Source organism: Crocodylus porosus, unplaced genomic scaffold, assembly GCF_001723895.1.
Source record: "Crocodylus porosus isolate Cpor-Errol unplaced genomic scaffold, CroPor_comp1, whole genome shotgun sequence".
Lineage (NCBI taxonomy): Eukaryota > Metazoa > Chordata > Crocodylia > Crocodylidae > Crocodylus > Crocodylus porosus.
Window position 1 is genome coordinate 40,137,620 of NW_017728906.1, and position 14,055 is coordinate 40,151,674.

Genomic DNA, 14,055 nt, shown 5'->3' on the forward strand with positions numbered 1-14,055 from the left:
ATTGCAGGCTTATGTTCATCTTGTGGTCAATGACAACCCCCAAGTCTCTTTCTTCCGTAGTGCTAGCTAGTGTAGCACTGCCGAGCCTATAAGGATGCTGCAGGTTTTTCCTCTTAAGGTGGAGAACCTTGCATTTTTCACTGTTAAACAGCATCAGGTTCTCTTCCACCCATTTGCTAAGCCTGCCCAGGTCAACCTGGATCACCTGCCTGTCTTCTGGTGCGGATGCTTTGCCCCAAAGTTTGATGCCATCGGCAAACTTGGCCAGTCCACTCCTGACTCCATTGTCCACATCATTAATGAAGATGTTGAACAATAAGGTCCAAGGCCAGAGCCTAGGGGGACCCCACTGGTCACAGGGCACCATGACTATTGACTTCTGTCAATTAACACCCCCTGGATCCGACCACAGAGCCAATTTCCCAGCCAGCAGATCGTGGTAGTCCCAAGGCTGCAACTGGCCCTTTTCACCAAAAGGTGATCAAGGGATACCAGATTGAAGGCTTTTTTGAAGTCGAGATATGACATCAATCTCTTCAATGTCAATCCAATAAAAAAAAAAAATTACAAATACATCTTTGCCTCTACATAATGATTTATACATAGCTGAAATTTAGACACAGTCTACAGGGCTTAGGAAAACAGCTTATAAAAACACTATTTGAATTTATTTAAATTTTCTCATGTGCTAGAGATGTAGCATCCCCTACCAAAACTAGCAGTTTGTTATGGACTACCATTTATGAGCCTCCATAACCCAATGAGCCCTTCAGATTTGGGGGGTAAACATAAGGCTGAGAAATCTCATCCTGTAAAATGCATCTATAATTTTGGCAGTATTTTTCCCCTTAGTTTGTGTGTCAATCTCAATCTCAGATTCTTGATTCTTGATTAGAAGAGTGGTTCTCATGTGAATTGTGTGACATGTACCAGGGAAACCTTGCCCCTACAAAAATCTAGTATCTTGAAGAACCTGCAGCTTCAGCTTGACTGTACATTCTGTACAGGATTCTGGAATCCATGTATGATGCTGCAAGCTGGACAGAGAAAATTTTAGTACTAACACTTTCATGATGAATGAACACAGGTGATCAGGAGAATATATTTATCTTATTGTTTTTCAGGTTTCATCCAACAATTTCAGACACCCCAGGCAGAGGAAAAGAATGAGTTGCTATAATCGAGAGTGATACTGGACAAAAACCCACACTCAAGGAAAAATACTGCAATGAAGAAGACAGATAAATTTAGAACCTACAGCATCATTTTAGTAAAATCTTATAATATGATTTCCTCTGTCATGAATGTACATCTAGAGACAGACAGTCCCCGACTAGGTGACACCACTGAGATGCATTAAATTAGTTCATGCAATGGAAGACAGCTCATGGAATTATGCCAAGAAAATGATTCTCTGACGGGAATATTTTTCCCCATAATAAGATTTAAAATACTACTTGGATTTTTCCAGATAGTATAATGAAGAACCAGACAGATTACTTCTGCAATAATCTTCATTAATTACTTTTGGATGTTTAGGTATGTTTCTGCACGTGTTCCTATGCTGCCTTTCTTACCGCACTGTCATTTAGTATTTCCTTTTGGCAGAGTAACAATACTGACAGTCTTGAAAGATTCTGTCTTTGATGACATGGGAAAGACTTGGAGAACCACCTTCAATGCTTATTTTAATATCAGTGAGAATGTAACCGGGATTTTCCAAGGGTAGAAAGGAGCAGGTTTACCATGTTCTTATAGGATGTCAACACCAAAAGGAAACAGGTAAAGCTGAATATTCTTAGTACTAGCTGGTTGAAGCAACTTAACAATAGAAAGAAAAAAAAAAGCTACTGTAAGAAGCTAGCTGAAGTGGAGACAAAGACCAGAAGTAACATCATGGTTGGAAGGAATTCCCATTTAATTTTTCTGGATGATATTAGTTCCACCTGTTTCTCCTCAACAGAAAACTCATTACAATTGGTGGGAATCTGAATCATAGATGTTTGATTTTCTAGAACTGTGAATGTATAAATTTCAGGAAGAAATGATATTTTTATCCTGTTAACATTTCAGTTATTTAAGTTATATACAGACTGTCAGAAATAGGGTTTGTATTATTTTTAAGCGTTTTAAGAATGTGACGATCAATTTTTCTACTTAAGAGATTAAATGCTAAATTTCAGCCTAAAATATTTTTGCAGATAAATTCATAATATTTCATAGGTCCCACAAATAAAATCCTGATATACTTTTAATTACCAAGAAGCTAAAGGGCACACCTCAAGCTGACTCTATTGTATAAAAGCTGAAATTGTGTGTCCTGCTGTTTCATTGCTAATAAACAGATCACAGATTTAAGGCAACAACAATACTTAGGACTCACTGTCCTTATACTTTATTTCTAAACCTTCTGTAAAAGCATTAACAGACATAAAATTATACACTATACAAGCACTAAATAAATGTAAATGTCATTAAATAAAAGTGTAAAATTTGGCTGAAAGTGCATAAGCTGGGTTAAAAATTAAAAAGGTTTTCTTAGTTGCATCCATAAAATATATGAACAGAGAAAAAAGCAGTTGGTTGTCCAAGCTGTGTGTACAATAACCTATTTTGCTTACATATACAGACAACCCCTGCTTAGTGCTCTTAATTGGTTCTAGAAAACACAAGCGCTAAGCAAAACCACACTAAGTGAAATCCATTTGCCCATAGGAATGAACGTAAATATAGGCAACTAGTTACTGCCGCTTCTCCCCGCAAGCCTGCTGGCTGCCCCAGTCCTATGCGCCAGCCAAGGCCTGCACTCCTGCTGACCCGCTGGCCCTGGTCCCGGGCACCAATGTAGGCCCTGCACTGATGCCTGTCCGCCCCACTCACCGCCACTACCTCTCCTCACTCACCCACCTGCCTGTCCGCCTGCTGGCCCCACGTGCCAGACTGGACACCGGCACTCCTACCCCACTCAGGGTATAGGCCCCTTCTGGCCCTGGCCCTGGGTCCCACACTCCTGCTGCCCCAGCCTGGGTGCAGGCCCCGGGCACCAGTGTAGGCCCCACACTCCTCATCATCTCCGCTGCTTTAGCTGGTGAACTCAGGTGGTGGAGCAATCCACAGGAGCATGACGGATGTTTGCAACCAGCGGGTAGCAGAGGGGTTTGCAACATCCCTGCTATGGTGCCCAGTCAACTAAACCCCACCCCGCTCCCAGCCGGCTGCAAAACAGCTCCCCATGGGATGCTCCACTGCCCCACCAGTCTGTATTCACCAGCCGTGCCTGGCTCCTCCTCCCCAAACACACACTCACACCTGCCCCTCCACTCACTGCACTTGGTGCCACTGTCACCGCTGCTTCTCCCCGCCTTCTAGCCAAAACTCGCTGATTCCACTGAGTGCTATAGCGAAGCTGGTGGAGTGCTCAGTGAAATCAGGTATCAATTTTAAATGAGTGCTATAATGAAATAGCGCTAACTGAAACCGTGTTAAGTGGGGGTTGCCTGGAGGTGCAATTGATGCCTCTATTTCAGAAAATTTCTCTCACTTCCAGTGATAAAGCCACATGAGTACCACCTTAAAATAAAACAAAAATGAAAAGAAAAGAAAATACCTTTTTTATGAGGGACTGGATCAGCTTTGTCCTGTATACTTTTGAACATCTGATTTGTGTAGATATTTCTTATACCAAGCTCTCGTTCCCTTTCCTAAAAAAAGATCCATACTGTCAAACTCCTAACATACATTAATGATTTCTTTTTTAACAACTTCACTTCCTCATTTAAAATAATTAATTAACGTATTATTCATGAAAGTAAAAAACAATTGGCTTTGGTACAAGACAGACATACTGTAGGAAGATGCCTTGTAAAAGCTTTCTTTCAAGCACCACTCTACAAATACATTTTGTCCTGACGCACAGTATGTTTCAAAGCTCTTCTTTTCCTACTGAAACACATTAATACACATCAAATACACGAGACAAATTTCACTATTTTTGTACCCACTTTGCCTGGACATTTTGAATAACAGGAATATGCAAGTAAAATACAGGTGCAATATTCTGTGTCTAAGACCTACAACCTTAAAGATATTTAGGTACCTGATTTCTGTTAAAATCAATGGGAGTTAAATGTCTCTATAAAGATAATCTTGACCTCTGACAAGCAGGCATATGCCATGACTAAGGCAGCCTCACAGATTGAGTCTATAAAACCAGTCTTAACAGAATGATTTAGGAGGATCCCTACAATAGTATCCTTGCAGAATCTTGATCCTTCCTAGGAATATGGTTGCAACTGGATGAGTGGATTTATTACTACATATTTAGGTAAAGACAAGTCATAGCTATACTATAAGAAGCAAATTAGGTTGGTACCATATTTTTTTTGCACACAACACACTTTTTTCCACAAAAGTCAGATGCTGGAAATTGGAATGTGCATTATATGCAAGAAATATAGTAACAGCAGGTACTCCTGTATAATGGATAAACCTGAAAGTAAGATCTGCAGCAATATGCAAGAAGCAGAACAATGAGCAGGCTTGGCTCCCCAGCTTACTGGCGACTCATAGGGGGTGCATGTGTACCCTCTGAGTTTGGTGGTGTACCCCCTAAACCCTCAGTGGTGCACCCCCTGCTGGTGGCATCTGCAGGTGGTTGCTAACCACTGGTCAGTGCTTGCCACCCTCTTCCCCCCCCCCCCCCCCCGACACTGCTGTAGCTGCCTGCAGGCAGTCACTGTGCCCCCCCAGCCTCTGGGGGCACACAGCATTCATGCCCCAGCTGCTTCTACTCCATTACTTACTACAAGGAAAGACCTTTTTTCTTCATCCTGTCTTTCGTAACGAGTTATGTATTATATTCCAAGACATGCTGTATGCATGATAATACAGTAATGATGTAAGTATTATATACTTTTCCCAATTGATGCTGTTTATTAACAGATAACGGACTAACTTGTTTCATTATTTTTACTAAATATAACAGCAAACTGACAGGGAAGGCATAATTTGTCAAAAACAAAAAACTGTTTTAGCTAAAATACATAAAACCCTAGAAACATTTCTATTGGCCTACTTGTCCAAGCTTATCTTTACAAACTGCAAACTTGAAGCCAATTTTGATTGGAGAAATTTCCTACACAGGAATCTAACAAAAGAATCAGACATTATATGTTGGTGTAGATTAATAAAAAAGTAACAGATAGATATTGTTATTTGATGCAATGTTACTAGATCAATGATACCATATTTTCTCACATACAATGCATACATTTTTTTTCAAAAAGTATATGCTGTAAATCAGAGTATCCATTATATGCAAGATATATGACAGGAACAGTTTCTTCTTACCAGGCAAAAGTGAAAATCTGTATTCCATCCACAGGGCAGAATACTTAGTAGTCTTGGCTTCCTATCTATGGCTACTCAGTTACTTACTACAAGCAAAGATATATTTTTCCCCCTTCATTCTGCCTTTCAAAACGATGTGCATCATACTTGAGGGCATGTTGTACATGCGAAAATATGATATTTCTTCCAGTTATTGGTCTAATAAAGATTTTGACATGTTGATCTAATGACAATTTAACTTGTTTTACATTTTGACTTATTGGCAGTATACAAACTTTAAAAAGTGCAACATTTGTCCCATTATTATCTTATGTAAAAATATAAACAAGATGAGAAAAATGTTTGAGATAACACCCTATAAAAAAAAACCACATCTCAACCCCCGAATACCTTAAGTTTTTGGTGAAGACAAGTCATTTCCATTTGCAAGGCCTCTGTAATTGTCCGAGCTGCTATACTCTTTTTACTCTCAGCTGCCATTTGTTGATTAAAGATGCTGTTTTTCAGCTTCAGCTGCTTTTCTAAGCCCTGAAGACATTTAAGAACACAGGTGTACTCAATATAGTTGATGAAAATTTCAGTTCATGTCAGATTTAACACACAAGCTTATTAACATTATGAAAAATTAAAGTTTTAATAAATACTCTACTGTATATAAGATCCAATATTAAAAGTTTGTAATACTACAAATACTGTCTCTCAAAATCTATATTTAAAATGAACAAAAGCTTATTTCAAAGCTAATTTTACCAAACAAAATACACTGGTACTCACGAATGAAAAAATAATTTCTTATAATATATTGCTAATGTGTTCATTCCAATTTAATCTTTTTTAAAGACCTGATTTTCTTTTACACAAAGGTAACCTTATTTACACTAATTTTTTTTTACACTTATTTACACTAAAACTGCCAGCAATAGAATCAGGTCCTTTATTATTTAGAATCCAGAGAATATATTGAGTATTTAATGCAGTGTGTCAATATTAAAATCCAAGCACTCAATCATCCAGTCTTTCAATGAGTAAGATCTTCCATTAGCTCTCATTGAGAGCTCTACAAATAGGAAACTGCAAACAGAATCTGAATTCTTTACGATTTCGACTTTTTACGCATGCAGGAAATCTCAAACTTTGTTTTTTCCCATAATGCAGATTACAATTACCTGAACCTCCAACCCTTACCCCCTGGCAGTCCCTGCACTGATTGCTTCTATGCTCCAAGTGTATCATGGGCTGGGGCGGGGGGAAAAAAGCAAGATGCAAGGTAGTGCTTTTTCAGCCCAGCTTGTTTCCCTGCTCCTCCTATGCTCTCAGATTTGGCAGGGGGCCACAAGGAATGGTAGCTCCAGTATTCAAGTCCCTGGAAGAGCAGCCACAGCAACAGAAGACGCTTTTCCCTCCTCATGTAGAAATGGGAGCAGCAAGGGTCAGATGGCAGAAACAGCAGGGAATAGCAGGGTTCTGCCCCCAATATTTGCACCTGTCACCAGCCTCTACACCAGCAATCACTGTCACTCCCTTCCACTTTCTTCTGGGACAACTGCATCCACCATCTCCAAGCTCCTGGGTCTGTTCTACTGAGCAGCCCCTGCCAGCTCTGAGCACTCTGCATCATCCCCTGTTATGCTATCGGGGTGCCCCATCTGCTCTGGCACCCCACGAGATCCTTTTAAGGGTGATACAGGGTGTAAGGAGGTAAGAAATAAATTAGTCTTTAAGTGGGATGCCACTAAATTCCAGTAAGTTAAGGAATGGTACCTTGAGTCTAAAAAGGCTGAGAGGCACTGGTTTAACCCTTGTACTCAAGGAAGGCATTACTTTTATGGGTCTATAGCAAGGCCCACAAGAATTGTGTCTATGAATTGCAGAATGAAAGAATGATAAACAGCTATCTCCACTAGAGAAGGGTCACTGAAATGCAGAAGATGACATAAAAAGCAGGTAAATAGGAGTTCTAATTTTGAAGTAAGGCTTTGAAGAGCTCCCACACAAAAACAAGAAAAAGATGTATTTTTATGAATCTATGAGGAAGTTGTCTTCGTCTTCTTAAGGTCACTACTCTTTTTTCTCAATTTTCTAATCCTTATTATGAATTTTTTTTTTGTTTTTTTTGTTTCCTCATGCATCTTCTCTGTACCTTGTTTGCTTCTGGAAGCATATTCCACCCTAACAGGGATCCTGTCTAATCAAATGTCATAATATCAATTTTTATACTACGCTTTTCGTAGAAAAACTTCAAATCACTTTAGAGATATTCATTACCATAGCCTCCGTAAATTGTTGTCCCTTCTTTTAACAGATGGGTAAACTAATGCTAAATTCACTGCTTTGACCAACATTACATATATGAAATCAGATCTAGTCCTAAAACTAGGACTCCTGGCTTGTTCAATTCATTGGTCAACAGTTGCCCTACACATAACAGTAGTGAATGGGAGTACAGAGTGAACAGAAGACTACACTGGATATAGATTTACTGTAGCACACCATAATTTAAGGTAATAGGGCAACAGCTTGACTTAAGTCCTAGAAATCTTTACTTCCAAATTTAACTCACTGCTATATATTTGCAAGATTTTACTTTAAAAAAATGGATCATTCTTTTAATATTATTTGGAGATTGCTGATCCAAATGAGTGCTGAATTTCTACTTTTCCATGCTGTACTCTAAAAATTCATTTTATGTGTACTGATCAACAATTTTGCATCATTCTTGTGCAATTATTTCCTATCATAGTACTAAAAATATAAATACATGTTGCATATTACCTGTATTTTTTTATCACTGGCTTCCATTTTTTCTGTAAGGACTGATAATCTGCGAGTAAGTTCCCCTCTCTCTGCGAGATTCTTGTCTTCTGAAATTGTATGCAATGTTTGCAAAGCATCTTTAGTCCTTAACAGCTCTGCTTCAACTTTTCTAAGCTTCCTCAATGTTTTTCGCTCCTGCTCCTGAGACTTCCTAAGAAGTTCCCTTAGACTTCTGACCTCATTATAATGTCTTGCTATAAGATTGGGCAAGTTATTCTCTGCATTTTCATATTTACCTATTGCTTTCAAGTGCCGGTATTGAAGCTGTTTCAGAAGCTGATTTTCTATATCTGAAGCTTCTAGTTTATGCTGGAGATCTGACAGTTCATTTTTCAGTTCTTTAATTTTGTGAAGTCTTGCCGAAAATATGCGTTGAGCCAGAACATCTTTTTTCTGAGAGACGGTGGTATTCCGATTGCTTAAGAATGAAGTGTTCTGGTGTTGCATCTTCTTAAGTGGCAATTTTTTGCTTCCTGCATTCAGATCAAAACAGATAAATCGTGATACATATATTATTTAAGGGTGGATAAGGCGTAACTTTACTATTCTTATAATAATAATTCTGGTTATCCTAAGATTTTTAAATGTAGCATATATGACATATTGCCTATAATCCATACCACAATTCCTTTATTCACATATTTCATCCAGATACCCGCAGAGCAGAGATTTTTCCTGACTGCACTTGGCCACAACTAAAGTCAAGTCCATATCAAGTCCAAATGTTTCCTCACCTACTTATTCTGTTAGACCATCTTTGTTCTATTTAGCCATAGTTTTTTATTTTAGCAAAGAGAATACATAAGAGCTTCTTTTGAGGCAAACAAAAGCACTCTATGAATCAACTGGTACAATGTCCTTACAAAAGCATCTCCAAAGCCAACTGAAACTAAGTTTCTCTCTCAGTCATTTAGTGGAATCAATGTGCTCTTAATTTGGGAATCAGATGTATATATAGGTCTGATTTGACCCTTTTGAAAAGACTCCCATTAACTTCAGTGAAACTAGATCAAACCATTGATTAGGAAAATTCAATGCATGACAGAAAAGGAAGAAAATGTCAATTTACTGTACCTGCAAAAACTCAGAAAATAAAGTTATGGCAATAATATTTATTTCAACAACTCTGCATCTAGTAATCACCTAACCAATTGTAGCACTTTCAAGCCATTTTAAAAAATGATAAACAAAAGTCTACAAATACATATATAGTGTTTTTTTCAATTATCAAGCATTCAGATTAGTTATATAGCTTTGCTTGCCACATACTGCATTTGCTAAATATTCTCGATCACTTGACATTCTAAATTACCACTGCTTGCTTCGTTGTCCTTTCATAAAGTAAAACTGGACTAGACTGGGATTTATAAGTCTTAGGCTATAAACAGATGCCTTATTAGAGCAGTGATTCTCAACCAGGATGCTGGGGCACCTTTGGATTCCCTAGATCCTTTGAAGGGAGCCATGGGAAATGTGAGGAGATAAGCAAAAAAAGGGCAGGCTAAGGCTCTCCTTGCCTTGAGTCCCTTGCCCCCAGACTGATGCCTCTGCAAGGGGGTAAACACTGTAATCAATTAGTTTTGGAAAGGGGATGCCACTCTGTTCCTAAAAGTTATGGAGGAGTGCCTTGAATCTAAAAAGATTGAGAACCACTGTATTAAAGGCAAATCTGATCGTCTGACCCAGATCAGAACAGATGAGGCTCAATCATTTATATACCTTGCCCTTCCTACATGCATTGCTGCTCCTCTGCCAGTAGGTAGAGAACAAGAGCACACTTGTCCCTGGAATGACCCTACAGATGCACAGAGCCACATCCTGGGAAAAAGCATTAACACGTTTTTATCTTTCAGAGAGACTTGGTCTAGGACAGTGGATGTGTATGTCTGTAAGATTCCAGGACAAATTCCATGTCTGTTTACAGCTTTACTGTTTACTTCACTTGTATTGATACGTTCAATTTCTTAACAGTTCTAAAGCATTCCAGGCAGTACCCCACTAAATGGTTATTCTTATAATTTATATAGAATTCAAAATGTCCTTGCCATTTGCAAGAAAAATTGGCAGACAAGTTCTGTGACTCAAACCCCATGGGATATAAGGGATAGATACAGTTAAGCATGCCTATTAAACTATTTGCTGGAGCAGGTAGAATGCATTTAAATGAAAATTATGGATTTTCAGCAGCAAATAACTGATCAAGTTAAGCCAGCTTGTGTCTTTTAATTCCATGGCTTCTCTGTTGAGTTTTATTAATGTATTTATTATTTTCATTTTATAACTTTGTATTATGTGGTTTTTGCTGCCTGTTTATTAATAAAGCCCTAAGCTGGAATTTCTGGTCAAAACCAAAAAGAGTTTAATGGTTGGGGCTCTCAGCTGGAACATAAGATGCTGTTACAAGTCCATGATTTTAGTCAGGACTTGAACCCAGGTCTTCCACAACCCACGCAGGAGTTTTAACCACTAAATTAAAGCCTTTCTTGAAGTATCAACCCCTCTCTCCTTCTCCTATTTTTGAAAACTCAAAAATTTTTCCAAGATAAGAAAACCAGCTCCTTTCTGGCTCTAATCACCATAAAAACTGCTGCTGAATGAAAATAGTTCCACTCTTATATTATTCGGCTATTGGTAAAAAAAAAAAAAAAAAAAAAGTTTTCTCGTTACCTTTGATTTGATAACCTTGTCGACCACATTTGGTTTTTTTCTTTTTCTGTAGCTTCTTCTCTTTGATTCTTGGCATTTTTAAAGAACTGTTGCTGCTGGCTGATTCTGTACAGTCAGAGAAAAAGTCCTCAGAATAGCTCGCATGAAAATGTTGACTGACTTCCATATTCTCTGCTGCATTGGCAATAGTCATTAATTCTGCCAGAACTACCTGTTCTGATGCTCTCCCTAATACAATCATTAGTGCCTCTGCTTCTTGTGCTGCTTCTTGAATTAGGGACTTCTTGCACTAACATACGGAGCAAAGAGTCACCTGAGTTCATCAGTGTGTTGCCAGTAGAAGACATTGGGATTGACCTACCAGAATCAAAATGTTGATCACTTATACACAAAACTTGAGGGGGGGGAAACATGGCATTTATTAACCTCTTTAATGTACATTATTTATTCTTTAATCCAATAAAGATAGCCAGTTTCAGTATCTGAAAGAAGGTAAAGATTTAGCAACCCAGAAAGATGTTAAATATAATCTGTTATCTCAGAACTTGTACGTTCTCAGTGGATGAACATCCCTTAATGAATGTAAATAAATACCATAGTTGCAGTTTCCCTGTATGCTAATATACTATCAGTGTACTTGTTTGTTTACTGCTTAATAGAATTTAAGAGGTAGTTATGTTGACCTGGGATTGACAAAAAATTCACTGAAACTAGTATAATTCAATTAAATAAATGTTTTATACGGCCTAGGTAGATGTCATCCAGGAACTGGTCTCTTAACGGGCATTTCTGCATTTTTACATGCATTCCTAACACTCCATTGCAAGAGAAAACAACAATACAAATCATAAAAAAACAGAAGACCCTTGAAAAAGTGGATGACCTTTTTCCTCTAAGATTCAAGATCACCTTTTGCTGACAGTAAGCGACATGTACTTCTCGCTGACAGTAATGTATAACCACGAAACCAGTCTCAAGTAGCCCAAGCTTGCTCTGTACCATGTTTTGTAATTTTGTAAACGGCAAGAGGGAAAAACCTAGATGCCATGCAACAATGTAGCAATACAATGCTTAATGTATAAATACCAAGCTGTAAACTCAGTTCAGGGGAGCTCTTTGTCTTTGTGACTCTGAGTACCCCTCCTGCAGAGCAATAAATTTGTGACAGACACTCCCTCATTCTTTGCAAATTGATCGCAGCTAGGAACGAGCCCAGAGATGGGACGTGGCCAGTGCTCCTTGGTGTATGAGCACACCCTTCAGTGTATGAGTGCTACGCAGTAGCTGACCAATTTCCTCGACATCATCCATGTTATACAACTCCATCTGGACTCCATCCATGTCAGTTTACTTCCTTTTTTTCATCCTTGATCCCCAACATGAACTAAGTAATGGATTATAACTGAATACTGTTTTGCCTTACATATGTATTTATGTAGTAGGCTGCATGCAGAGTTAGTGTTATTATACAAGTGAATCTATATCAGAGATTCTAATAAGCATATAAAATATTTCCCTTCAGGATGAAAGCTGTCATATTGCCAGCCAGGAATCATTTAACAGTATATAATATGCTTGAGTGCTTTTGAAAAGCCACTTCTTAAGCACCTGAACATCTTTAGTGTAATGCCTTGATAAGAGATGTGCCTTTCACTTGTCCAATCTGTATCTGTTAAATTTGATCAACTGGGTCATTACAGAAGAGGTATAACACCTAAATGAGTGAGGGGATAATGGCAGCATCTGGACAAGACTCTGAGTGAAGTTGTTACTAAGCAGTCATTTAATACTAGCATATGTAAGAACTAAATGACTGTTCACTAATGAGTTACTGCACAGTAGCATCCCCAAATGGCTTTCTGGTGACGCTGACTGCATAATAGCTTGTTAGGACTGCACAGTAGTATTGTGTCAGGCTTCATGCCACACAACACTAGTGTGCAGTCATAATGGGCTTTTGTGCAAGTTGGTGTCACCAAAAAGCTGTTTGGTGACACTATTGCGCAGTAGTAGTGAGCTACTGCAGTCAGCGACTCCTGTAGACACAGCCAGTGAGGATAAAAGGATAAATTTTTCCACCAAACTAAGACATTTGCAGATTAATGAGGATTTGACTAATCCTTAAGCTCTTGTTCCCCCAAATGTAGCTATGTTTCATTTGAAAAGGGGAAAACCAGGAGCAAGGGTTATTGGCCCCAGCAGTCCTTCCTCCCCAGAGCAGGGGGGCTGGACCTCATGATCTCACAAGGTCCCTTCCAGCCCTAAACTTCTGTCCATCCGTGTGTCATCTTCCCCCCACCCCTCCCATTTTCAAGGAAAATGACCTTTCTGGAGTTTTTCAGAAAACAGCAACTTTCACCAAACAGGGTGTTTCCCCCAACAGTCTTTCTTCCTGACACAATACCAAAAGCAACAGCAGACACTGCCTGATAAAGGAGGATTGTGCTCCAAAGCTTACAAAGAATACATTTTCCAACTGAGTTGGTCTGAATAAAAGATACCAGCTTGACCAAAAGATACCGGTTTGCCTGCTCGCGTCGGCGGCACTGGAGCCCAGCCCTCCCCACGAGCTACGCAGGACCCCCAAGCCATCTCTGGCCCTACAGAGGTTGCAGTGAAGCTTTTGTGAGCACGCCCAGAAAGAGGACGCAACAAAAATGGCGGACACGCTCCCTCCTGCCCCAGGGACCCCGGAGGAGGGGGGCGGGGATGTCTGAGCGGGAGCTCGTGGCAGTTCCCCTCATCACCCTACCCCTCCTCCTCCCCACCACAGAAAATCTGGCGTCCTTTCGTGCCCACCCTCGAAGCATTGGTTACCCTGAGCGCCGCCCTTGGCCGTTGTCGGCGCGCCGCCGTTGTTCCGTTGCTATGGGAACCAGCCGCTGGGCTGGCGCGGAGCATCCTGGGACTTGTAGTCCCACGCTGATGGCCAGAACTCCAGGGTTGGTTCCCTGATGTTCCGCCACGCCCCCTCCCTCTTGGAGGCGGTGACGTCACGGATGTCAGCCAATTGCATGCAGCGACGCTCCCCCTCCCCCCCCCAGCACGAAGGAACTCGCCTCAACAGGGAATCTGGTCGAGCCCCTTGCCGTGCCAGAGATGGGGTCCTGGTGCGCATGCGCGCCGTTCCCAAGCTAGGGGTAGAACCTGCTGTCCCAGCTTGGTGTCTCCCCATATGGGGATTTGAGGCATAGACTCTTGCTTCTCAGCCAGGGGGCTGTGGCA

At 40.0% G+C, this 14,055-nt stretch overlaps 1 protein-coding gene across 1 annotated transcript in view; it reads right to left on the reverse strand.

The window, feature by feature from the left end:
- Positions 1-11,666, reverse strand: part of LCA5L (LCA5L, lebercilin like) — a 20,707-nt gene extending 9,041 nt beyond the window's left edge. The window contains exons 1-4 of the mRNA XM_019528953.1: positions 10,831-11,666; positions 8,122-8,636; positions 5,740-5,877; positions 3,608-3,701 (exon numbers count right to left, since the gene is read on the reverse strand). Of these exons, the coding sequence (XP_019384498.1) occupies positions 3,608-3,701; positions 5,740-5,877; positions 8,122-8,636; positions 10,831-11,071 (988 nt within the window). The 5' untranslated portion in view covers positions 11,072-11,666. The remainder of the gene's footprint in view (positions 1-3,607; positions 3,702-5,739; positions 5,878-8,121; positions 8,637-10,830) is intronic.
- Between the last annotated feature and the right edge of the window lie 2,389 nt (positions 11,667-14,055).